Below are 23,577 nucleotides of genomic sequence, written 5' to 3'. Positions count from 1 at the left end.
ATCCCATCTCATCTCACTTTGTAGAGCTTCAACGACAAGGAAAAACCCTTTACAAACTTCTAATTTCAGGATCAGAGTCGCTATTGGCATCAAGCCCAGCAGCGTGATGGGTCGCCCCGATGCCCCTCGCAGTGTAGTACCGGGGGAAGCTCCAGGAGAGGCGTGTGACCAACCCGCATCCTGTTTCTCAAGCGTTTGTGCTCACGGATGCATCGCTAATTTTAAATAGCCCCTTTAATTAGCAGCTTTGACACCGCGCTGCCCTCCGCTGCTCGTCTCTGCTCGCAGCCGCCCACGTGGCCTGAGACAGCGGGGCTTCCCCCCCTGCGCCTGCGCGGCGCCCGCCGGTCACGTGCCGAGAGACAGCCTATGAGGAGGCCCCTTGCTGCGCGGTGCCCGGGGAAAGGAAGTGTCCGCCGGTGGTGTCTACGGCGGCCGTCGGTTCTTCGACCGCCTCCGTTGACCCGGTATGCGCTGAGCCACCCCGCCCGCCCGCGGCGCGCCCGCCGCTCCTCAGAGGTGAGTGGAGAAGCGCGGTGGGATCTTCGTCACGGAACGGGGAGGGGGGGGCGGGGGTTGCCATGGCGACCTGCGCCCGGGACGGGCCCGGGCTCGGGCCCGTCCCGGGCGCAGGTCGCCATGGCAACCCCCCCCCCCCCCCCCCCCCCGTTCCTAGGCCTCCCCGGGTTGTGCTGCTGCCCGTCCCGGGAAGCGCCGTGCTGGTCCGTGATCCGGAGAGCCCCGTGCGTGCTTGCACTCTTGGTGGAAACAACGCAATTATGTTGGTGGAACTGTGTCGTTTGGCTTATTACAAAAACAATGCTAAACTCTGGCACCTCTCTGTGCTTGGGTACGATGGCGCCAACAGAAAAAAAAACCTGTTCCTTGGCTCTGGTAGAGAGGCGGGAGGTCCCGCAGCTATGCTTACAGCTCTTCCTTCTCTTGGCGCCTTTGGGGGGCTTAGCCAGCAGTGCAGGGGGTCTGTAGCATTAACTAGTGTGTCTCCATTTTCTCTGTAGCAGAATTTCCTTTGGAGGGGCCGGGAATATGTCATGATTCGTTAGATCCGGCTCCCTCCCTTGTACAGGAGCTGCTCTGGCTCTCCCGGCTGCTCTTTGTCTCCTGACAGCCTGGGTCACAGCTCACAAACCATCCCGGCTGGCTCAAAGCTAACATGCACCACGACAGCTTAGCTTTTCTGTGCTTTGCCCTACAGAAGTGTTGTTTAAACCTGCCTGGAGAGCTTTAGCAGAGAGAAAGCAGTTGTTCGACTTCATATCCAAGCGCGATGACAGCTGAATGTTTTTACAGGGTGTATCTGGAGGCTTTTAATTGCAGTTGATCAAACTGAGCCTCAAACGCTGTCCCAAAGACTTAATGGCACAGTGCTTCCTTGCGGGTGCAGTGGCAGTTGGCTTTGCCAGAAGCGTTTGAGCTGCTGTGCCCAATTCCTTGGGCTGTGCAGCAGTGGGTTATACCTATGCTATCTATATGGCGAAAATAGGATCTCTATTTCTGAGACTGCCGAAGCTGCATGCCGAAAGCGCTGCTTCTTTCTGCATCCTGTCAGAATGACTAGGGCTGGTATCATCACCACCAGGATTGCTATGTCCAGCCATGTACCAAAGCGTGTGTCTTAGATGTTTGCTTTTGATTATAGGCATCAAATTATTATAATCTCCTGTGGTAAGCTGTTTAAATATTTAATTATGTTTTCTGTGTTGAGTTTGAACTCTGTTAGCCTGCTCTATATCTGTTGTAGTTTATCCTGTCTTTGTTATGGTACAGCACCTCCCAAAATCAGCTAGCCTGTGGTAGGTGACCATGGTGAGCTCCTCTTAACCTTGGCCGCTCATTGCAGCTATCGCCTCCAATCCTGAGAATTGCATGAACATGGCTGAGTGTCTGGCCTTTTGTTGACAGATATATAGAGGCATTAAATATCTGTAACTCGCTCAGACCAAAGGCTTTCTAAATGGTTGTTTTTCTTTCTCTGTTTGTTCTGATAACTCCCACTGTCCTATTTTTGACTGCTGCTGAGCAGCAAACTAATGTTCTCAGGGAACTCACTGTGAGAGCATGTTTTGGTTTTGTTTTTTTTCCCTTGCAGTGGTTAACATAAATTGGAAATGTTTGCCTTTCTCCAACCTGCATTCCTTTCTTATCTACCAACTTACAGGCTTTATCTGCCATTTTATTAGTCTTTTGGTATTGTGAGAGCTTTCTACAACTGTGAACAGCTTTAGATTTTACTGTCCTGGAAATCTGTGCACAATCCCAAAGGATCACCAGCCAGTTTTGTTGCGTATCTATTAATCTCTTCTTCCATCTAGTTTTTATGAATCTGCTGAATGTATTATAGCTGGAATCTCTTTTCACTATGGATTCATCCTAGATTTGCTTCCTTTCCTTTAATCTGCCATAGATTCTCCTTAGTCCAGCTTAGTTTCCTCAAAAGCCTTTACGGGCGACACTTCTGGTAGCCTTTTGGGAGTGCTAGTGCATGGTATTTTTTCAGCTAAATCAATTGCATGTATGAATAAATTCTAGCAGATTTCTCAGAAGTGAGTTTCTTTTAAGAAAAGCTGGTGGCTCTCTCCCAACATGTTATAATTAGAGTGGGAACTCTTTATTTACAAGATAACATTGGAGCAGCCTCACCCCCATCAGAAGCAGTGATACTGTGTACTGCCTGGTTCCAGGCTTTTAAAGTAGATGCTTTTCTCTTGCAGGTTAAAAAAAGTACTTCTGTTATGTCTTGTAAACTGGTGCTTTAGTTAGTCTTTATATGCCTAGTAGCAAATAAAGAAACATCCAGTAGTGTGTAAGCATTGTTCTAATATGTCATTTTGTTCTTTGAAGTAGCTGCTGCTGTTGTTTCTCTCAGCTGGTTGGTTGGTGTATTTAAAGCAAGTTGACTTAACATGTCTGAGTAATTGCTAAGTGGCTTAAAACCTGTGGTGTTCTTAATTTACATTTCTTTTCCTAAACCAGAGTGGTATCATTGTGTCTTTTGGTATCTGGGCTGGCCTCAGAAGTCATGAAATGTTGTGGGAGCTGTCAGTGGAATTCCGAAAAATGGTCTGTTGTAGTTGGGAGCTCAAGGAGCCTTTAACGTAGTATGTGTATTTATTTTTGTTGATGAAGTGTGGCACTTTTTTCATGTCTGTTGTTATTTCTTTCCCAGTAAGGATGATCTTTTTGCATGTGGGGGTGTGTTTTTCTTTGTTGAGGGTTTCTGGGGGGGAGGTGTTATGAATACAGGTGTTGGGCCAGTACAGTCTGATAGGTTGGTCAGTGAGTCGGTGGTGGTATCTTAGACCATCGGCTGATGTGAACTGGTCCTGCCACCCAAGAAGCCATCCTCCCTCTTCCTGGCTATTTTCCAGCTCTCTGCCCAGCCACTCCCAGCGTAATTTATGGGGTGAGCAGGAGCAGGTAAAACTGTGGTTGCAAAGGCTGCCCCTTGGTGACAGAGCTGTTGTAAATACCTGAGGAATTACAGGTAGCAACCTGGGGACTTCCTTATGAATGGTTTGCAGAGTTGATTCAGAAGTCCTCGTGGCTCTGCCTTCCTGCTTACCACAGGCTACTGGGCTGGAGGCAGCCTTTGGTAATGGACAGGAATTCCCTTCAGTGACTTGGTGCCATCGGCTGCTGTTAATGCTTTGTTCCTCTGATGTTAAGATGCTTTTCAAGAAACAATTGAGCTAACCTGTTCAGTGTAGCAGCAGAGAAAGTTCTGTCTTAGCCGAGCACCTCTTCTACAAACTTGAAAGTTAACTGCTATCTAAAATCGTTATTAGAGTGGTATCACTCCTGTCTTCCTGTTTTATTTTTTTTAACCAGTCATAGCATGTCTGATGGCTTCAGTGCAGGGTGTTGCAAAAAGACTTAGAGCTTCATGTCTCACCCCCCACCCACACTTTCCTCCTTGCAGAAAGGTAAGAACAGGAGCTGTACAGTTTTCCAGTGTTAGCTTTTAATTAAGTTTTTAATTTCTCTTTTTCAACTTATTACTGAGGATGTAAGAGCAAACATCTATGCCAGAATCCATTTTAAACGTTACTAGCTTAAAACAGTAGCAGTGGGGTTTTTGAGTTGAACCTGTGAGTCTCATGCTGGAAAACACCATTGAAAAAGAAAAGGAAAAGGAGCCATGTTGTCTCAAATTTTAAATTCCGAATCTTGGAGAGGTGTGAGTTTGGGGTGCTTGTCTGCCAACTAGGGAAGGAATGTTCTTTTCAGGTTGTGTTGGGTTTTTTTTTTGTTTTGTTTTTTTTTTTTTAAAAGCACCCTGTTTGCAATAGCCTCTAAAAAGTTACTTGTTAGTGTCTCCTATGATGTAGGCAGAGGGACTGGGTTTTATCGGCAGCCGTGTATTGCAGCTCAGTAATGAGGACAGTGTCTAGGAAATGGAGGCAGGCTCGAATTCCCCTCTCCCAGTGTTTGTACTATACTAGGCTGAATTTTTGGCTGTTTTTTTAGTCACTACATACATTTTCTGTGTAGCCGTTTATTCTAATTTGGGAATGGCAGCAGGCCCGCATGTATGACAAGTTGTTTGGGGTTGCTTTTTTTTTGTTGTTTTCTGGAGGAGCAGCTGCCTGTTGGAAACTTGCCGTTCGGCATTTCCAGGGTATTAGATCTCTCCTCTAGTGAGCTTCTTGTAAATGTGCCTCTATTGTGACCCTTTGGTTTTAACTCCCTGCAGTGCTACTGTCACAAAGCAGATTTTCTTTTCCACGTCTTAACAAGAAAAGATTTAACAGCAAAACCCTCTTAGAGATTCTTGTTCGCCATTCCCTGGAGGAATTCCTGTATCTGGGGCAGCAGGAAGCCATGCCTTTTGCAGTATGCTTTAGAGACACTTTATTTGGGTACCAGCTCCTGTGAAATCTAAGGCTTCAGTAATGTATCTAGAGCTGTAGAGTAAAAGAAGGAGGCCCAGAGAGCTACTCGTTAACATTTCTGCTGCTGGGAGGCTGACAAGGCAAACTTCAAATGTGCAGAGGATCAGGGATACAAGTATAAAAGGATTTCACTAACAGTAAGTGTTTTCATTTCAAATAAATAACTGCTGCTTGCTGCACAGGTAGAACTATGTTTTGCCTTTTCATTTCTTAATATCCTTTTGGGGTCTGATGCAAATCCTGATCCTTCATGGCAGGAGGCCAAAGTGTTAATTACTGTGATTCTGTGTTTTTGGCTTTCAGGCTTTTAGCCCTGTGGTGTGCACACCTCAGTCTGGGCATAACGCAAAATGAAGTGCAGAGCTGGGGACAAGGTGCAAGTGTATTTCTTAGAATGATGTTTTCAGAATTTCAGAGCTGAGGAAAAATTGGCTGAGCAGCGTGGGGTGAGCCTTTGGGAGGAGGGCTGAATGCCAGGTTGGGTTTTCCCGGGTTGTGTGTGACAGTGCTGCCTTCCTGGCTGTCCAACTCCGGTGTGCTCTGACCAGGCTCTTGTAGATATTCCACATGAGGAGGGTTTAATATCAAATTTACTTTTTTGGTATATTTGGTGTTACATGGGATTTTGATTTAGCAGGGCGATACAGCAACATACTGAAATCGCAGCACAAGCATAATACAGCAATTGCAGCGTACAGTTGAATCCAAATGCAAACATGATGTCTGTTACTGGTCTATATGCTCACTGTCACGGTGCTTGTTGCCTGCAGTCACTGGGAAGGAATATGCAGATTGAAGCCAGCTTGGGCCCTTTGTTTTCTTCAAAGTTTTATTTATTAATTGTCTGGTTTTTATACTGTGGGCTCAGCCATGTATATGCACCCCCCATCCTGGTCTGGGTAGCTCAGGAAGACATTGTTCTTTGTTAATTGTCTCAGGGCACCTGATGATTCACTGGTGCAGCTGTCTTATCTAAACCCAAGGTTACCCTCCAGTCTCCATGGTGTTGAGATAAATCCAGCTTTCTCTACAAAACATTCTTCCCCAAGCTCATTGTTTTTTGCACTCCTCCACTGCGGGGGGTGTGCTGGTCGGGCACACTGCCCTGGACAGATTTACTGAGAAGAAAGTCCAGACACTGACAAACTCCTTTCTCCAGAGTCATGTCCCTGAGAGAAGCTCGTTAGTGCTAGGGTTATGCTTTGGAGGCAAACGGGATCCACATAGCAGGGCTGGGCTAACGGCATATGTTCAAGATGTGGCAGACTAGGAGGTTGTGCAGGGGGAGGCAGTTGACGAGGGCAGTTTTCTGCACAGGAAAGGAAGCTGCTACTGAAGCAGTTGAAATAATGAGGAGCTCAAAGTCTTGAGAATGCTCGTCAGTTTGCATAACATACCAGGAATGAGGAGAACTGTATCTTACAGGGTTTGTATGTTGCTTGTCCCAAATGAACCTGCATGGGATTCCTAGAAGGAGCAGAAACATTAAATGGGATAAATAGAGTGTAACAAATAGCATATAGAGGTATGCTTGTATGGCATGCATAGCAGAGGTCGTTGTATTGGTGTAGGCAGGACGTTTAACACCACACCTTTCCAATTGCACCTTTGGGTGCAAAGGAACTAGTCTGAGCCCAGGCAGGGTGAAGAGATTTGTTCCTCACTGGTGTTATGTGGGACTGTGGGCCTGAGCAACCTGATCTAAGTTGGGTTAAACCCCAAAGGGTCCTTCCAGCGTAATTTTTTTTTATTCTATGACCAGGCTTGAAGTAGTACCTAGGAGGTATCAAGCAAGCCAAGTATTTAAATGTCTTTAAAAATTTGGCTCCTGTTGCTTTGATAATGTTGCCCTAAGTCACAGAAGCACCTCTTTGAGATTCTTAGTAATGAATTAATAATGTTTTCAAATCCAGTCGCAATTTTATTGTGTTAAATGAAAGGAGCTTGGTAACGGGTGTCTGTGTGGAACATTCCCTGCGAGACCAGTAACCTAAAAACACAGTAAGCTTGAAATGAAATGCAGAAGGGAAATCTTTACTGCTTTGTTGGAATTAGACCTTTGGCTAGTTCAGATTGAATGGTTTAATGTAAATCAAATCCCCAGTGCCAGATGGCGCAAGGTAGAGAGACTTATAGCTGTGAAAGCTCCCGCTGGTGCTCTTGAAGTGATACTCCCCAGACAATAGCAGAGTTTGTGTCTGTTTTGAGTATGGTGATGCTCAGTCACAGCTAACATGTGCCTGTCCTGCATTTGGAGTAGCTCTTAAAATTCCATCTGGACTTTGTTTGATCCTATTTATTTACAAGTGAGAGAGGATGCCAGGTGTCATTAAAATTTTTTTTCATGGAAATCTTGTCTTGCTGGGATTTGAAAACTATCCACACAGAAGTTGCAAACAAGGATTTGGTGGTGACATTGGAGCAGCTCCTCTGGTGAGGGTACCAGCCACAAGGAAGTCCAGCTCTGGCCCACTGTGTGTGCGTGCAGATCTTCCTGGGAGTATCTGCCAGTCTGCGTTTGTGCTGAGCAGATGGTCTGCTCATGTAAAGTAAAATACAGCTACTGTGTATATGTCCGTCGCTGAAGTGCTGGGTAGAAACATGCAGCCGTAGGCAGAGGGACGTGACCTGACAACCAGAGGAAGGGCCAACTTGCATGCTGCCTTTGCAGAGCAGACTTGTTTAGCATCGCTGCAGTTCCTCAGACCTGCCCCATGCATGGTATGTACTTGATAGTTGTCTGGAGGAACTTAATCTTTTCCTTCTGTGGAACTACAGCAGGTAATCCTTAATAATCTAGCAGGAGTGTGCTTGAAGAAAATGCTTTGAATTCCAGAAGATTAAAATCTTCAGCCCAAGTAAATAAGGGTCTGCACCATTTAATGACGGAGGTGCCTGCGATACTGGGGTGGTTGGCCACGTGTCTTTCAGGACAGTGCTTCCTGAATCGTAGGATCATTTTGTAAAAATTGCTTTTAAAATTCAAGCCTGCCAGTGCTTGCTTTTCTTTATTCTTTCCTGCAGGTTTGCTTCTTTCTGTTCAGGATGAATTGATTTCAATTAACTTTTAAATTGGAAAGTAAAAGATTTTGATGAACTTCAGTCTAGCTTTGTTTCTGCAAGTGACTAAGATTCCTTCATGTTGTTTTTTGTGTGAACACTAAATTTGAAGCCAATACACCCCTTATTGGAAGTTATATATGTATATGATTCTAGTTAGCATTGGTTTAGCTTTAGTTTTACATTACCTTTCTTTTATTCTGCCAGGAAATTCAGTGATATTTGTTGCTAGATGATAAAATTTTTATTTGGTATTTTTATGAGCTTATCTGGATGGAAGTTGAAGTCCAAATAAAAATTCACAAAACCAGCATCTTGTGATGGTTCACTGTGGAAATCCAACTCATTTTTGCAGAATGCACAAGGCAGAAACATGGTTAAAACGTGTCTAATAGTGCTAAACAAGGGAAATCTTAAATTGTTGAACCTCTTGGCCAGGCTTTTGTAGGTATGGAAATGCTCGAGGGATTTTCAAATGCATTGAAGCAGCTGCCTGCCAAATTCTAGTAAGCATCATGATTTATCTTGCATTTGAACACCCTGTTGGATTAAGAGTGCTGATTCTGTGTGGCTACCTCAGTTTCTCTAGAAATATGGTATTATGTAGATTTTATCTTTTTTTTTTTTTTTTTTTAAATACAAGAGCTCTAAGAGGAAAAGAAAACTTCCTGCTCTTGAGAAAAGCCTGAGTTGAGGTTTCTTAGCTGTGAAGCATCTAGTTCAAGTAAAGAAACTGTCCCTGCACCTGGTAGCTAACCTAAACTCAAAACAAGACCTGCTCTTACACAGTAGGACCTGGAAGTACTGGTGGTAGAAATACGTCAGTACCCATACGTGGCTCATTGCACTGAGTGAACATTGATAATTCATGGAGTCCCAACCATTGCTTGGCCTGATGCTGGAAGCTAAAGGCTCCTCTGCCTTTTGGACAGAATTGTGAAATATTGTTCTTTAGCTCATTAAAGCTAGAGCTTATTGATGCCAAAGATTTATGACATTATTTTTAAATAGTAAGTTTAGGCCTTAGAATGTGCTTTAATTTAAAATTATATGTTAGTTGGCTTATTTAATAATGTACTTGCTATTTCTTTTCATCCAACTTCGTTACTGCTAAATATTTGTAATGAGAATTTGACAGGTTCCTCTGCAGCTACCCAATCAATACCCCTAAGGCCAAAACATTTTGCTAGATTTGTTTCAACAGTGCAAGGCAGAAGACTAGTAGAAATGCTCAAAACCTTTATACTTTCCTGTAGGTTTTTTTAAATTAATTTGTCGTGTGTTAATATCTGCAGGTTTTAGGTAGGAAAGGGAATTTAATGCTCAGTTTCTAGTTCGACTCACTGCTAACTTTGGTATTTTGGAAAGGGGTGTCCTCAGAACTTTTTCAAATGTTTAACTGCATGATCCCTTCATAAGCATAAAATGCTGGCTCCTTTTATAATCATCATAAGCAAATGTTTCCCATTTTGACAAAAGAGTGAGGTCACTCTGCCCCGCTGGGTGGAGAGGTGGTGGATGGTGTTAACCATGCCACTTCCCAGCCCGAGGCCATCATATGAACAAAAGCTTGACACCTGAGAAAAAGATATTAAAAGAAAAAAGATAACTTCACTTTGGGTTTTGAAAAATTGCTGTGGACCTCCTTCAGTTAACTGCATGTGGCTGGAGCCTATGTTTTGCTTCACAGCAACCACTACTTTGTCTCAAAGGTGAGAACTTGGTGGTGTCAGTGTTGCAGTGGTGAGTGGAGCTATGCTACCTCTAAACCCCTAAAGGCCCTTTTAATTTCTATTGAGTCCTAGGGTTGTATTTTACACTGATACTGGTTTTTTTTTGTTATTTCTTTATGCTTCCAAACATATCTTTTGTTCTCTAAAACCAGGTTGACTCTAAAAGTGATACTCTCGTCACTGTGCTAGCTGAGGCTTTTGTTCAGGACTCTGGCTCTGCTGATTAAGGCATGCCACAGGCTGCGTGGAGGGTAGGACCTGGGTTTTGGGTGTTTGCCCAAGTATCTGTGAAGAGCCAGAGGCTGTCTCCTGGGTATGAAGAGAATTGACTTGCCTGGGGTTTCTTCTCTCTTGGTCGTAGCAGCCACTTACTGCAGCTCCTCTGGCGGCAGCAACACCTGGCCAGGGAGGAAGGCACACAGGTCTTCTCTCCTAAAACCTTGTGGCAGGACACAGCACCAGGTGGGTGTCCTAAATGTTCTTTGAATGTGCAAGAGCATCTGGATTGGGTCACATAATGCAAAGCGGATGGAGCAAGTCCCTGCAAACACAACTGGTGCTGGGAAACGGCTGTCTGAATTTGAGGGGAGGGGAATTATCCTGTTCAACAAAACAGTCATGGATTACTTTTTTTTAAGGCTGGCTTCAGCTACAGGATAATGCATAATGCTTGCCTAGCTCTTTGAGAATATAGTGTTAAATAAACATGAACTAATCCTCACAAGAATGTGTCCTGTGCTGGCTCTGCCTCTCCTGCAGCAGCTGCTGGCTAAGTCTGCTCCTAGGCCTCTGCCTTTTCTACTCATTAGCAAAAATAGAGCTCTATCATGGTTGTTTCATTTATCTCTGATTTATTAATGCTGACAGTATTGACTGAGAAGGGGTGTTGCCTTACAGGAGCACCGAAACTTCTCAAGAAAAATAAAACGTGTGAGAAAGAGCACTGCTGTTGCAAACATGAGTGCCACTTAATGCCCACTAACGAAGTGATGTATTGGGGCTTGGAGCTTCGCCATGGCCAAAGCAGCTCTGGCTGTATGTGCCTGCTCACTCCTCCCTCCTCTACCCCCCCCAGCCTATCTTATGCTACCTGAGCTTTTGCCAAGCCGTTCTGGCCTACGAACAATTTTGCCCTCACTTTGTGATCTTGTGGTGGGGTCACCGCTTAGAAATGGCTCAGCAAAGGGTCCAGCAAGGGTGGGAGGAGTGCGTGGGTGGGATGGTGGTACTGGGGTCCACACCGCCGTGCATCGGCTACCTCAACCAGCAGCGGTGTGGTTCAGATCAGCCAAAGCAAGTGAACATGCCCTTCCTTCAGGGCCCTGCCGGTTAAAGCTGAGGCATGTTAAAAGGTCACCAGGGGCTGGTGGTGGAGAGCATGGTCACTGCTGCAACAGGGTACAGATTCGAAGTCTAGCTTCAGAGGGCTTGAGCCAGTTCTAGGGGTGTAAAATTAGCTTTAAAAGCAGCAAGGAGTATTGGTTTTGTGGGTCTTCTATGTGCTTAAGTTGTTTTGAAACTAGCATCTGGACTGATTGTGAAAGCTGTAAGGCTGCTCAGTAAATACGCAGCCACAGTCCTAGAACAGGCTGTGAACTAGCTGTGATTCTTTTTAAGGACTTCTTTGGAGAAGAACAAGCAATACACATCAATATATGGGTCCCCTTGGATGCCTTTCTTGGGGAAATATGTAGGACTGGTCACTGGGAGGAAAGCTGTGTCTGGGAAGGATCCCTTGCTTAAAGAAGCCCATTCTATTTCATCTTTTTCAAGAGCTGTGGGAAAACGTCATTGGACCTCTGCTCTATCAAAGCATTTTGCTATTCTTTCTGCCTGCACAGGAGGAGGGCTGGCAAAGATTTCTCTAGATAATAGTGCACCTTAGTGGTATCCTTTCTTCTCTTGATATATCGGCTGTTTGATGTGTTCCAGGTTGCAGACAAACCAGTGGTAGCGTTCCTCCTTCCTCCCTGGGAGATCCAGGCTGATGCAGCATAGGGGCTTTATGCTACTGTCTGGGAGAACGGAGGAGTGGGAGCTCACATTGCCCTAGCTAGTGCAAAGGAGTCGTACAACGTGTGTTGCAGGGAGAGTGCCAAAATCAAGGTGAATGTTGTTCTCCTTAGCAGTGCTGATTACCTCTCTTTCAGCATTGATGTTGAGTTCCAAGGACCCCAGCATCTGGGGACTCTGCTCTCTGACTATGATCATGTGTGCTAACTGGGAGTTGCTCTCTACCAGTTCATCCAGGGGACTTGCAGAAGAAAGCTAGTTTATGTACCTTAAAAGAGAAATTTGTGGGTGGAATGTGGATTTTATGGCTTAGCCTGTTTTGTTTTTTTTTCTTAGGGGTACAGTGGAAGGAGGTGTTTCCAGATTCTTAGGAGAGAAATCGCACACAGTTCTGTGCTGTCAAACATGTCAAACTGGGATCCTTGCTGTGCCTACTCCTTTTGTGTGTCTTTGCCAGTTACAGAGTGTGTTATGGAGGTGATGTGATTTTTGTGTTGAAACTGCTCAAATGGCATATCTGGTCCAGTGGGGAGTGTGTATAAATCTGTTCCTTCTTGAGTGTCTGAGCTTCAAAGCAAGAGCACAGGAGAGCTGAGCATCCATTTCAACAGGAGGACATAACACAAGTGCTGCTGTGTGCAGCTTTTTCTTGGCATTTTGAAACCAAGATTTGAGACTCTTAAAACTGGGGGAAAGTAAAACCAAAACCAAATTACTTTTAAAATTAAGGGTGGTGGGTTTGTTTTTCCTTTGCATCCTGGTCTGGTTCTTTGACCTGGGACTAGGAGGGCTGCGGTGAGAGAGACAAAGCTGTGGAGGGAGAACTGCAGGTGGCCTATGAAAGGGAACAGAGTCCTGCAGCTGCCCTGTCTCTGCCTGCCTTGTTTGCTCTGTGCGCAGTGTCTTGCAGAGGGCTTTGTCCTGCCTAAAGCCTGTTCTCAAGATCTGTTCTTCATTCATGCGTCTGCATTACAAATGCTTTACAACCACTTTAGTTATTGCTTGCTTCTTTCCCTCTGGTACCTTGTTAAAAAAGGCTGAAGATATTGGAGTGTCCTGTATGTGGTTAGCAGGAATGTGGTAGGGCTATGGTGAAAGAAAAGGGTATCTTGGGATTTCTGTATTTGAACGCTCTCTGCTGGGCTGGAAAGCCAACCCTTGTGGAGTTGTAGCATGTGGGAATGAGGGGAAATTAAATTAGATCTCACTTCACCAGCATAAGTTAAATAAAATTAACATTTTAAAGAATTTGAGTCCTCTGCGTACGTACTAACTGGAGATGATGGGATTGTGTAAGAGGTCTTTATAAATGTTCTTCTAGCAATGCTTCATTTTTAAGCTGTTTGTTCAGTTTTAACAAAATGTTGATCCTGCATAGAGATTTGAAGAGCTCCATGCATCATAAGGTACTGTTGGTGCATTGTTGGCTTATTTAATGCAGCATCCTGAGCTCTTTTTGGAAGTGGCTGGTGCCAGATGCTCCTTCACACGCATCACTGGACTGCTCGCAGGGAGCGGGGTGCGTACAGATGTAGGGCTGGCCAGGGCAGTCAGGCTGAGAAGTGAGCTGTGCTTATCCTGTGGGCAACAGGGCTTTGAATTGCTTCTTGAGTTAACGTTGCCATATTTTGCTTCATCTCTTTTGAAAACTCGTTCTGTCCGGAAGAGCAACTTTATTGAACTGAGAACCTCCTGCTGCCTTTGTGCAGATGCCTGACTGAAGCTGAGGGTCAAAATCCACGCTTCATCATTCCTAATGTGCTTTCTTTTCTTGCAGGCGTGAATGACAGAGGAGGTGCCCCCGACTGCACTTACAGACGTAAACTTGCGTCTTCTCTGCCACGATGACATAGACACAGTGAAACAGCTCTGTGGCGACTGGTTCCCAATAGAGTATGTTACAGGTTTGGGGTGTGAGATGATGAGGATCTGGAAACAAATGGTGTGAACCTGCACTGGTCCAGTTCAGAGCTGACACCAAAGGCTCTGCAGCCATCTGGACTGTTGCTAAGATAGCAGCAGGTTCTGAATCTTTTATGTACTGTGGTGGTGTTCCTGTTAATGGCCCATTGCTGCCTGCCTGCAGGGTCCTAAACAGAAAGTTCCTGTGTGCAGATTTTGGTAGAAAAATGGGCTTTGTAATTAAGGGGGTGGATCAGCTTCTTGGGAAAGACTGTGTATGAGATGGGGAAAGGAGCATACCTCCAGGAGAAAGGACAGCATCCCTGTGCTTGTGAAAGAAAGTTGTGTTCTGGAGTGTGCGCCAAGAAAGCACCCTCAGAGCTGAACCAAACCGACACGGGGCAACTGTTCCTAAGGGACTGTCTTTCTGAGTGTCCCAGGAGGAGACTGAACAGTACTTGCCTGTGTACTCGGAATCACTGTTGCTCCCAAAGCTCTGTCAAAGATCTGGCTTAAAGCTGATCTCAGTCTGTCCTAGGTCAGTTTCCCAGGCCTCCATTTGGTAAATGCTTGTGTCTGCGCAAGCATGGAGATAAGGAGCTTTTCTGGGGGACAGTGATAGCTTTCTGGCTTAAAGCATCCAGGAAAACTACAGCCGTAGACTTAAAGGATTTTTTTTTTTCTTTAGCTTTGTTGAGAAGTTTTATAGAGGATTTTAGTGGATTATAATTAAGATTGCATAAAATGTAACAAACCAGCAAAAGCATTCATAATATTTTGAATTTGTAGATTTCTTTTAAACACAAGGCATGCTGAACTCTCACTTTGAAATAAATCAGTGTAAGCTAGTTTCCCTTTAGTCGCTGCAGAAGGGGGAGGAGAGCTCAAGGTTGGTGATGTGATTTTTTTTTTTTTTGTACCAATATGCAGTATTTCTTTCACATGTGTATCAAATTAATGAGATCCTTACACTCTTAGATGAGGGCAGATGGATCTTGCATTTAAAAATAACTTTCTAAAGATGGAAGTGAAAGCTCTGGGCAACGAATGTAAAATGAAAATGTGGTTGCCTTAGTAAGGCAGGAGGCCATTACAAGAGCAGCCTGCATTGCTGCTTAGATGCAATTGAAAGAAACCGTGCTACCAAATGGGGCACAGCAGCTGTTTGATGTTCATTGGTACCACGCAACAGTTAAGACAGGAAAGGCGAATAACTTCCTAACCCAGATTTCATGGAATAAGCTAAATTAGTAGCATAGAAGGAGCTTTAGAGTGACATATGGCTGAGCTACCTGGCTGTATGTCTTTGCAGAAGACAGCCCTTTCAGTAGTAAAGCTTCCCTCCCTTAGTATTGTGTAAAATACATTGGCCTGCAGTTCCAGTGACTGGCATTTAAAGATGTTGCCGCCCATTTCCAGTTGAGCAGCATCTGTGCACAATGTTCGCTGTGGCACTGCCTGCTTCTGTGGGCTCTGTGTCCCCAGACGTTCCTGTTTTTTTCTTCCTTCCCAGGTACCCTGACTCATGGTACCGAGATATCACTTCCAACAAGAAGTTCTTTTCCCTCGCAGCCACATATAGAGGCTCCATCGTGGGAATGATAGTGGCAGAGATCAAGAGCAGAACAAAGGTGCATAAAGAGGTATGCAACTAAACTGTGCTTCAGTATGAGATAGTCCACCTCTTGCCATGGTTAACTGCTATGGAACCTGTTCAGGGTATTTTTTTTTCCCCTTCAATCCAGACACTTATAAGAGTGATCCTGAGTTAAGAATTTAAGAATTCCAAGAACATGCCAATTTCCAGCTAACGGAGCATGGGTGGTGGGATGTGTCTGAACATGTGGGCTGCTGAGCAGCCTGGTACCACAAAGGCTCTTCCTGCTGGGGCTAGGCAGCTGTGGCCCAATGGGAAGCTTGCTGCCTGATGTGCTGTGCGGAGAAATCAGATCATGCAGGCATAATCCAAAAGTGACTGTGTGGCAGGCCATTTAACTGCTGCCTGGCTGTTTTCAGTGTGCCTGGTCATCGCTGGTGACTGAGGTATGCGCAGCTGTGGGAAAACGAACCTCTTCCTTTCTTACATAAGGCTTGAACTTCCTTAGCTGTGCTGGGCGAGTCACTCCTGTGACTTCCTGCAGAAGCTCCCCTGTTTACATGGTCACTGTCTCGAACACAAAGCAGAGGTAACCAATCTACAGAAAGCTCAGGCTTCAGGGATAACAGAGCTTGAAGGCCAGGAGAGACAACACAGTATAGCAGAGAGGTGAAGAAGAGATGGTCACTGAAGACAGTATGAGAAAAGACCACTGGGTTAGTGTAGGAAAACCAGCATAGGCAAGTGGATTAAAAAAAACAAACAGGGGCAATGCAGAGAGTGCATAACTCCTGAAAGGCCATAAGTGTTATGATTAAACAATGATCTTGACGTTTGTAGGGACTGAGAGCATTGAGTGGCATGGCTCTCTGAGCTTCACCTCAAAGCTAGTGAAAGTCAGAAACTGCATCTTCAGCAGCTCTAACAAAAGGCTCTTGTTCCAGCCAAGCTGAAAGCCAGGGGCTTATTCAGACACTGCTGCAGGCAACTAAGCCTGTAGAACATGCTCCTTGTCCTCTACTGCAGTACAGAGATCTCCAGCTGACACGAAGCTCAGATGGAGCATGCAGGCAATAACGACTGTTGCTGGATTGATCTAGACACTGAGGGGTAACTCCAGAATTGGCACTTTAAATCCTTCCTGGTAAAGAATGCAAATATATTCTGTCCTTAAGCCCACAAATAATTTATATAGTCAGGAAACATGATGATTTGTATTCTGCGTCTGGGAAGATGATATGAAAGTAGGAATAACCCCTAAGGGACCATGCTTGAATTTTTTAACTCTGCACATCCTTTCCAGAAGCTTTAGCTAAGACTGTTAAGTGAAGAGAAGTTTGCTGCTATAGCCTTGTTTTCAGGTGTTCCGGTACGGGATTCTTGCTTTCTCCTGTGCCTCCCCAGGTATCCTATTAAATAACTTGTCATATCTCTACTTAGGATGGAGACATCCTAGCTTCCAATTTTCCTGTGGACACGCAAGTTGCTTACATCCTAAGTCTTGGAGTGGTGAAGGAGTTCAGAAAACATGGAATAGGTAAGATGGTGCTAAGTGACAACTCTGTTTCTTTTATTTGCCACATGTGGCTAATGGGCATGACTGAAGGAGCTTCACCATTTCACTGGAATACGCTTTTGAAACAAGCTTCTTGCCGATGTGTAACCAGCAGTTGGGAAGGTGGTGCACTCACATCCCCTTCTTGGTGTTAATACAGATGCACTGAGATGTTTTTACTGGTGTAGGCACAACACAATGTGCAAATGTTTCTGAAGAGCACGGGGCTTTGTCTGTCTTGTTCCTAGGGGACAGCTGAGCACACCAAAAACTTGCAGTCAGCCTCAGCAGCAGGACTGCAAGTGCTAGGACTTCACTCTGGAGCAGGGTTTGAAACAATTTTTCATGAGTATCAGAAGCCTGGTCCCTGAGGCAGAAAACATAGCTGCTTTTAACAGTTCAACTTCAACAGATCAAACATTTAGAAAAAGGCAAAGGGAACTGGAAAAAGTGTGTAACTTGGACCTGATTAAATCTGTCAAATGCATGTAAAAGCTCTGAATGCCTGCTGCAACACACAGCATTTTTGCAGCCATTTGAAAATCCTGCAGTCAAAAGGGCTTATCTCCATTTAGAGCAGGATGTGTTTTGTCCTCAAAGTGCCCTTCTGATCCAGTTTTAAGTATCTTTGATCTGCAAAAGGAAATAGGCCAGGTTTGGCAGCATGACCCAGTGTTGCACATCTGGAGTCTCCTCAGTGGATACAGGTGTAACTCATTTTCTTCAAGTCCTCCCTTCTCCCCTAGTCATATTCAGAATGGTACAAACTGATAGGATACATAAGAATGACCAGAAGAGACGTCAGTGAGAGCACTGTATTTAAAACTTGCATTGAAATACTAGTGGAGATAAATTTTCTGTACAAAGAAGAAAATACTAGCACAGGATGTTCAGAGAAGGTGGTAAAGAGGTCTTCTGTTCTGTAAAACTGTGGTGGGTTTGAGTCTCCTTTCAGTTTCCAAATCCTAATTTTTTTTTTCTAACTCCATCTTGCTGGAATTTTCTCCTTTCAGAATCAGTATTTCCTGTATCCATTACATCTATACAGCATGTTGCTGTGCTCTCTCAAAAACTTTAGACCTGTACCTGTAGCAAAACAACCTAAAGAAGCTGCTGCCTGCTGCCGCTTTTACTGAGACCTTTCTCTTGAGAGTTTTTCTACTTGTGTTTGAAGCTGAAGTCTTTAATGCAGGAGGCTTTTCACCCCAGGCATACTTCTAAGCACTAAAGCTCTGATTTTTCTCTGGCAGGCATTAAAAGGCTTTGGTTTCTAGTTCTCTGCTATTCTTAAACCAGAGGGCAGTTGGATTTCTGTGAGATAGAAGAGTGGAATATCTCATAACAAAATTAAACTGCTCTCCTGTTGATGTCTCTCAGTGTCTTTCTGTGTTTAGCTGATATAAATTCTCATTAAGTATCAAGTGACCATGAAGTCAGGGCTGTTGACTTATGCTCTGAAATCCTGTGGGTCCTGCTGAAAGTCTTACGTGCCCTGCAGATTGTGAAACAGCACCGTAATTTTCATCTGTGCTTGTATTAGCTAAGCTATTTCTTTAGCCTGTTGTTACCACATCTGATGGAAGAAGTTCCCCTGCAGGTTCTGCTGAGTACTTCATGCCATGTTGAGGTGATTTGGATGAACCTCCAGGTCTCGTCTCTTGGGGCTAGAGTATCCTCTGTGCTCTCCTCTGGTTTCTCCTGCTGACTAGTGGCTGCAACAAATTCAGGTTGAATGAGACTATGCCTCAGCTATCTTCCTTAGAAGGGATCTTAAAATCCTACCAGTTCTTAGATTTTAATTCAAGTTCAGCAGATGAAATGCAATAACCTGCTTGTGAAGTCCTGTTTTGACACTCTGCTGTTTTAAATGGCTTTAAAATAAATAAATGTGATAGAACAGATACCACTGAAAATGACTCACTGACCTTCCCCAAAGCTGAGAGCTGCTTGGCTGGGGATGGGCATTATTGGCAGATTCCCATGTCTGGCTCATCTTTGTGGTTATTGAATCAGAAGTTTGTGTCTTTATAAAATCTGTTTTGTGAAGCCATAGTCATAGGTGAGATGAGATTCATATTAAAAACATGTAGTGTGGTCCTGTTAAATTCCTCAAGAAGGGAGGTCTGTGAGAACTGGGTGGGATCTGGGGTCTTCAAGCGTGTGCAGCAATCGCTGCTTAGACACTGGGTGCAGATCTCAGCTGGGACCTATGAACCCTTGTGCTGGCCCTGAGAAGGCAGCTGCACTGTGTGATTGTGCTGCTCTTTCCTTCAACAGGTTCGCTCTTGCTTGAAAGTTTAAAAGACCATATATCAACGACTGCCCAAGATCACTGCAAAGCCATCTACCTGCACGTCCTCACGACTAACAACACAGCAATAAACTTCTATGAAAACAGGGACTTTAAACAGCACCACTATCTTCCCTATTATTATTCCATCAGAGGGGTCCTCAAAGATGGCTTTACCTATGTCCTGTACATCAATGGCGGACATCCACCCTGGACAATCTTATATCCTTTACCTTCAGTCTGATTAGCAGTGGAGCATGCTAAGCAGACACCAAACCATGTTTTGGGTTAACAATAGCAATCTAGCAAAGCGTGAACTAGGTCTGGGGACTGATGCCTGCTCAGATGCGAGTTTAATCTGAAGCCAGCAGGAAGGCAATGTTAGAGGGATTTGACAGTGACCCGTTTGTGCCCAAGCTCCCCCAACTCCTCTGGGAACAGTTCAGGGAGGCAGTGTAGGATGGTACATTGAATTCTAAGTTGGAGCAAATTTGATGCCGGTGATGGTGAATGCTGGTGTTAAGCCAAAGTGCTAGGTGTGCTTTGGCTTGTGGGGTGCAGGATTTGGCCAGGAGCATGGCAGAGAAGCCCTTGGTCTTGATTCCTGTGACCTAGGATCCCCTGTGACTCTGGCCTGGCCTGGATCTCAGCAGGCTGCTCTCAAACTGACTTTAGGAGTTTGTTTCAGGTCACTGGATCATGGAGAAGAAACTTGACCTTTCCCGGGTGTAGGTAGTCAGTCCAAACCTCTCCAGGCAGGTGGATGGATTGCCATCCCCATGGGAACTTGCTGTGGAGTGCAAAGGGAAGCAGCAGCTGCTTGGAGGAGGTATTTCCCATACAAGTTGGAGCCACTGTTCCCAAATTGCCACCTTTTTCAGTGCAGACCTGCTTTTGACAGAAAGGAGCAGGCAATTAATACAAGGAGCAGATCTGTCTAGCTGAGCAGAGCAGCTTTCACTGTATCATGGGGTCTCTTTAGGGAGTGCTAGTCCACAGAGTAGTTTGTTATTTCTTAAGTTACAGGGTAGATGTTGCTGTCCTTAACTGATGGCCACTGACTACCTTCAGCACATTGGATCAACGCTAGCCAGCCTGAGCCCGTGTTCAATTCCCCAGAGGATATATCGACAAGCCCAGAGCCTTCTCTGCAGCCTTCTGCCCTGGTCTGGCATTTCTGCCAAGAGTGGCATTGAATATAGTCGGACGATGTGACTGGATCAGAAGATGTACAAAAAGCAGAGGTAGGTACCGGGGGGAAAGTTCCCTCCTCTGCCCAAGGCCAGCAGCGACGCGGTGGCAGTGCCCCGTGGCTGCTGTCCTGGGGCAACTGTGAGAGTGTCCTCAAGCGAGGGCTGCTGAAGCTGCAGCTCTGCTGCTGGGCGAGCTGCTGTGTAAGGTGTTGGGGGCATCACTGTGCTCTCATCTCCAGCTGGTGGCCAAACTCCTACTGGTTTCATTTGAAGGGGATTTGAACTCTGATCTTGTTTACTTGAGCCCAGAGCCTGACAGCAGATTGAACCTGTCCCTGGTGTCCCTATCCTTTTCCCAGCTGTGTTAGACCAGCTTGCGAGACCCAGAGTGACTGAGTCCTCACTCTTTCCCCAGCTCAGTGTCCCAGCACAGTAACTGGTAGCCCATTTGCTGCCAGTTGCATTGCATGCATCTGATAACAGGGTCTTCAGGACAGTGGCCCCCCAGTATGCTTGAAGAGACCCATAGCACCTGGTTTCCCTAAGACAGCTGCCCTCTTTTCTTTCCATAGGATTGTTCTTCCTTTCATCTCCTGAACCATCCGGCTCTGTGATGATTCCAGTGATGACGGTTCTTGGTCAGTGACCCAGCCCCTGGACGGGACTCCTTGTTCCACAGGTTGACTGAGATTTGGTAGACTTTACACTTGACAGGCTGCAGTCCTGACTTACCCCTGTGGCCTGGAGCCCGTGAGCACTGTCTGGGCTGTCATGCGAGGCATCTGGCTGTGCCGTAGCTGAGGGCCCTTTGCGTCACCAGTCTGTGTGCATGTTGCACTCTCCCTGCCACTTCCCTTGCCTCTGGTTTGCTCCTATTTGTATATGTGATTTAGAGGGGTTCAGCTGCTGCTTCCACACCATGGCTACTGAAAGCAGCATGAATGAGGTTAATGAATCTGCACTGACCAACCATGTAAATGAGCCGTAAGCACCCTGGCAGGCCACTGCTGGCAGAATATACAGTTGTGCCCTTGTTGCTGGGGAAGGGGAGAACTGGGTGAGGGGAAGTAGAGAGCAAAGATCATGTCTGGGTCCTGCCAAATCAGCTCCTGGTGCTTCCTGCAGGTAACTTCCAGGGAGGTGAACTGCCTCGCATGAGAAACTACCCAGCCCCAACAGCCCTCTGGAGTGACTTAAAAAGCAGCATCTAATTCAGGATGCATCAAGTAGAAGGCAGGGAATGAAATTGCTATTTCATAGTGAAATATATATATATTATACTGTATAGATCTTTCTGCCTTTGTCCAAGTTGGAACGTAGCAGGGGAGGGGAGCTGGGGATGTAGAGCTGCTGCTGCAGCCAGAGCCCTGCAGAGTCTGGTCCAGAGCCCTTCTCCTCCACTGCATGCACCCTCCTTTGGCACCAGGGCTGGACCCTTGCAGCGTCTTTAGGGATGAGCTCTGTGCACAGATCACACTGCCTTTTCCTTGCTGAAGAAAAGCCTCCCCAGCTGCTCACTGGCATGCTTCAGGCCATAGTCTGGGCTTCCCCCGGGGCTGTGCCGGCCCGTGTCCTGGCTGCAGGACCCTCTCCATGGCTGGGCCAGCCTGGGGCTGAGTCTCGGCTCACTGGCGTCAACATCTAGCTCGTGTGCTGCAGCCAGGCCAGGCACTGTTCCTGTGCCTCAGAGCAAGGTTGGGCGAGTGCTTTGCTTTTAAGGTGGGAGTCTCTGCAGCCCATCCAGCCCGGGCATGTGTCAGAGGCGCAGGTATCCCTTGAGCCCTGCCACGTTCCCCTGGTGAATCCCCCTTCCCTGGCTGAGGCTTTTCCTCTGCTCAGCACCATGTTCCTCATTCCTCTCTCATTTTGAAACTGGGGCTTGAGCAAAGGAGGTCTAAGCTGCAGCTGGTGCATCGCCTGTGTGTGCAGGCAGTGCCAGTTCTGGCAGTAGGTGTGGGCAGGGCCTGGGGATGAGACACAATACAGGTCAGGCTTAGACTTAGAAGAGAAAGAAAGCATGTTAAGATCTTGCAGCCCAGATGACTGTACAGTCACGTCAGTGTCTGTAAGCCCCTGAGGTGGGAGTTAATTAATAAAAGGGTGCAGGAGGTGAGCTTGCTGTGTGTGGTACTATGCTGGTTCCTGAGAAGGGTGGCTGGGACTAGCTTCCCCTTCCCCGCTGCTGCCACGGGGCTGGCACTGTGTGCTGCTGCTCAGCTCGGAGGTGGCTGTGGCACAGAAAGTCCTGGTGAGTGCAGCTTCCCCTGTGGCCCTGGCCAGCCCTGCAGCCTGAACTGCAGGAAGCAGCTTGATCCAGCCTGAGGGGCTGGCACATACCATGTTTTGGAGCAGCAGAAGGCTGTTCTGTTGGGAGGTGCTGGTACCCTCTTCTGGGGCTGAAAGAGGTCTAGCTCAATGACTGTTTGACACAAAGTAAGAAGGTGTCTCTGTGAGGACAGTCAAGCTTGGAGCTGTTGGAGAGTCCATCCTCGGAGACCTTCAAGCCCCAAGAAGCCAGGGCTGACCTCAGTGTGGGCCTTGCTCTGAGGCTGTTGGAACAGATCACTTCAGAGGATCCTTCCAACCTACACATCCCTGGTTCCCCTTCAGTTTAGAAGCACAAGCAGCATGCTGCAGTCAGCTGGGTGCAAAGTTGCAGCTGCTGCCCTGCATGCAGCAAGCAGGCTGAGTAAGGCTCAAGGGACTGTTTTGTGGCAGAGGACATGTGATGGGGCAGGGAGATGCAGGCTGAGCTGGGGCAGATGCAGCTTTGGCTGAGGTTCCTCTTGGGGTTTTAGCTGGGCCATGGGGTGGGAGAGGGGCTCTGCTGCCGGGGGACTGAGATAGCATGGTGTGTTGGCAGCCTGCTGCCACCGACATTCCCCTCTGCGGGGCTGTGTGCTCCTGCCTGGGAGTGATGTGGTGGAGCCGCTTGCAGAAGAGCGGGGCAGGTCTGCGCAGCCAAGGGCTCAGCTGAGCAGACAGGGGCATCCTGTGCATCCCCTTCTGTCCTGTGGAGCTGGCTGGGTCCTTTGGCCAGGCTCCGGCTGCCACCACCTCACCGAGGTGGCTTGGCTGCCTCCAGCCTGGCCTTGCTGCCTCAGCAGGTGCCCTGGCTGTGCTCCCCTGCCTGACCTTGGTGCCAAGCAGCTCACTTGCCGAGGCCCTGGTGGGGAGGCTTTGGCTGGCCCCCACTGGCAGGGGAGGTAGCAGCAGGGGCTACTGTGACCCTAGCCACAGCGCTATCCCAGGGGAGACCTGAAGCACCCTTCCAGCCTCACTTGTGTTACCACTTTTTGGTCTTGGGTGGTTTTTTGGGTT

At 46.5% G+C, this 23,577-nt stretch overlaps 1 protein-coding gene across 3 annotated transcripts; it reads left to right on the top strand.

Annotated features, from left to right (window-relative positions):
• The first annotated feature begins 363 nt into the window (after window positions 1-363).
• NAA60 (N-alpha-acetyltransferase 60, NatF catalytic subunit) lies at window positions 364-22,369 on the top strand. 3 transcript variants are annotated; one of them, XM_069809791.1, is made up of 7 exons: window positions 364-519; window positions 13,497-13,612; window positions 15,135-15,264; window positions 16,659-16,755; window positions 19,051-19,285; window positions 20,122-20,307; window positions 20,829-22,369. In XM_069809791.1, the coding sequence occupies exons 2-6, from the start codon at window positions 13,503-13,505 to the stop codon at window positions 20,276-20,278; spliced, it is 729 nt and encodes a 242-aa protein (XP_069665892.1). In that variant the 5' UTR covers window positions 364-519; window positions 13,497-13,502; the 3' UTR covers window positions 20,279-20,307; window positions 20,829-22,369. The 3 variants fall into 3 exon arrangements, with proteins under 3 accessions (XP_069665892.1, XP_069665891.1, XP_069665890.1); XM_069809790.1 differs by lacking the exons at window positions 20,122-20,307; window positions 20,829-22,369 and adding an exon at window positions 3,850-3,944 and having other exon boundaries at window positions 383-519; window positions 19,051-20,073; XM_069809789.1 differs by lacking the exons at window positions 364-519; window positions 20,122-20,307; window positions 20,829-22,369 and adding an exon at window positions 4,791-5,050 and having other exon boundaries at window positions 19,051-20,073.
• Window positions 22,370-23,577: the final 1,208 nt, after the last annotated feature.

This window comes from Haliaeetus albicilla, chromosome 22, assembly GCF_947461875.1.
Source record: "Haliaeetus albicilla chromosome 22, bHalAlb1.1, whole genome shotgun sequence".
Lineage (NCBI taxonomy): Eukaryota > Metazoa > Chordata > Aves > Accipitriformes > Accipitridae > Haliaeetus > Haliaeetus albicilla.
This window is presented reverse-complemented; position numbering and strand designations above follow the sequence as displayed.

Excerpts from the sequence above, each read along its gene's own strand:
- NAA60 (XM_069809791.1), top strand. The coding sequence starts at position 13,503 with ATGACAGAGGAGGTGCCCCCGACTGCACTTACAGACGTAAACTTGCGT. Across the intron at positions 15,265-16,658 it reads GAACAAAGGTGCATAAAGAG|GATGGAGACATCCTAGCTTC; the intron begins GTATGCAACTAA and ends ATCTCTACTTAG. Across the intron at positions 16,756-19,050 it reads GTTCAGAAAACATGGAATAG|GTTCGCTCTTGCTTGAAAGT; the intron begins GTAAGATGGTGC and ends TTCCTTCAACAG.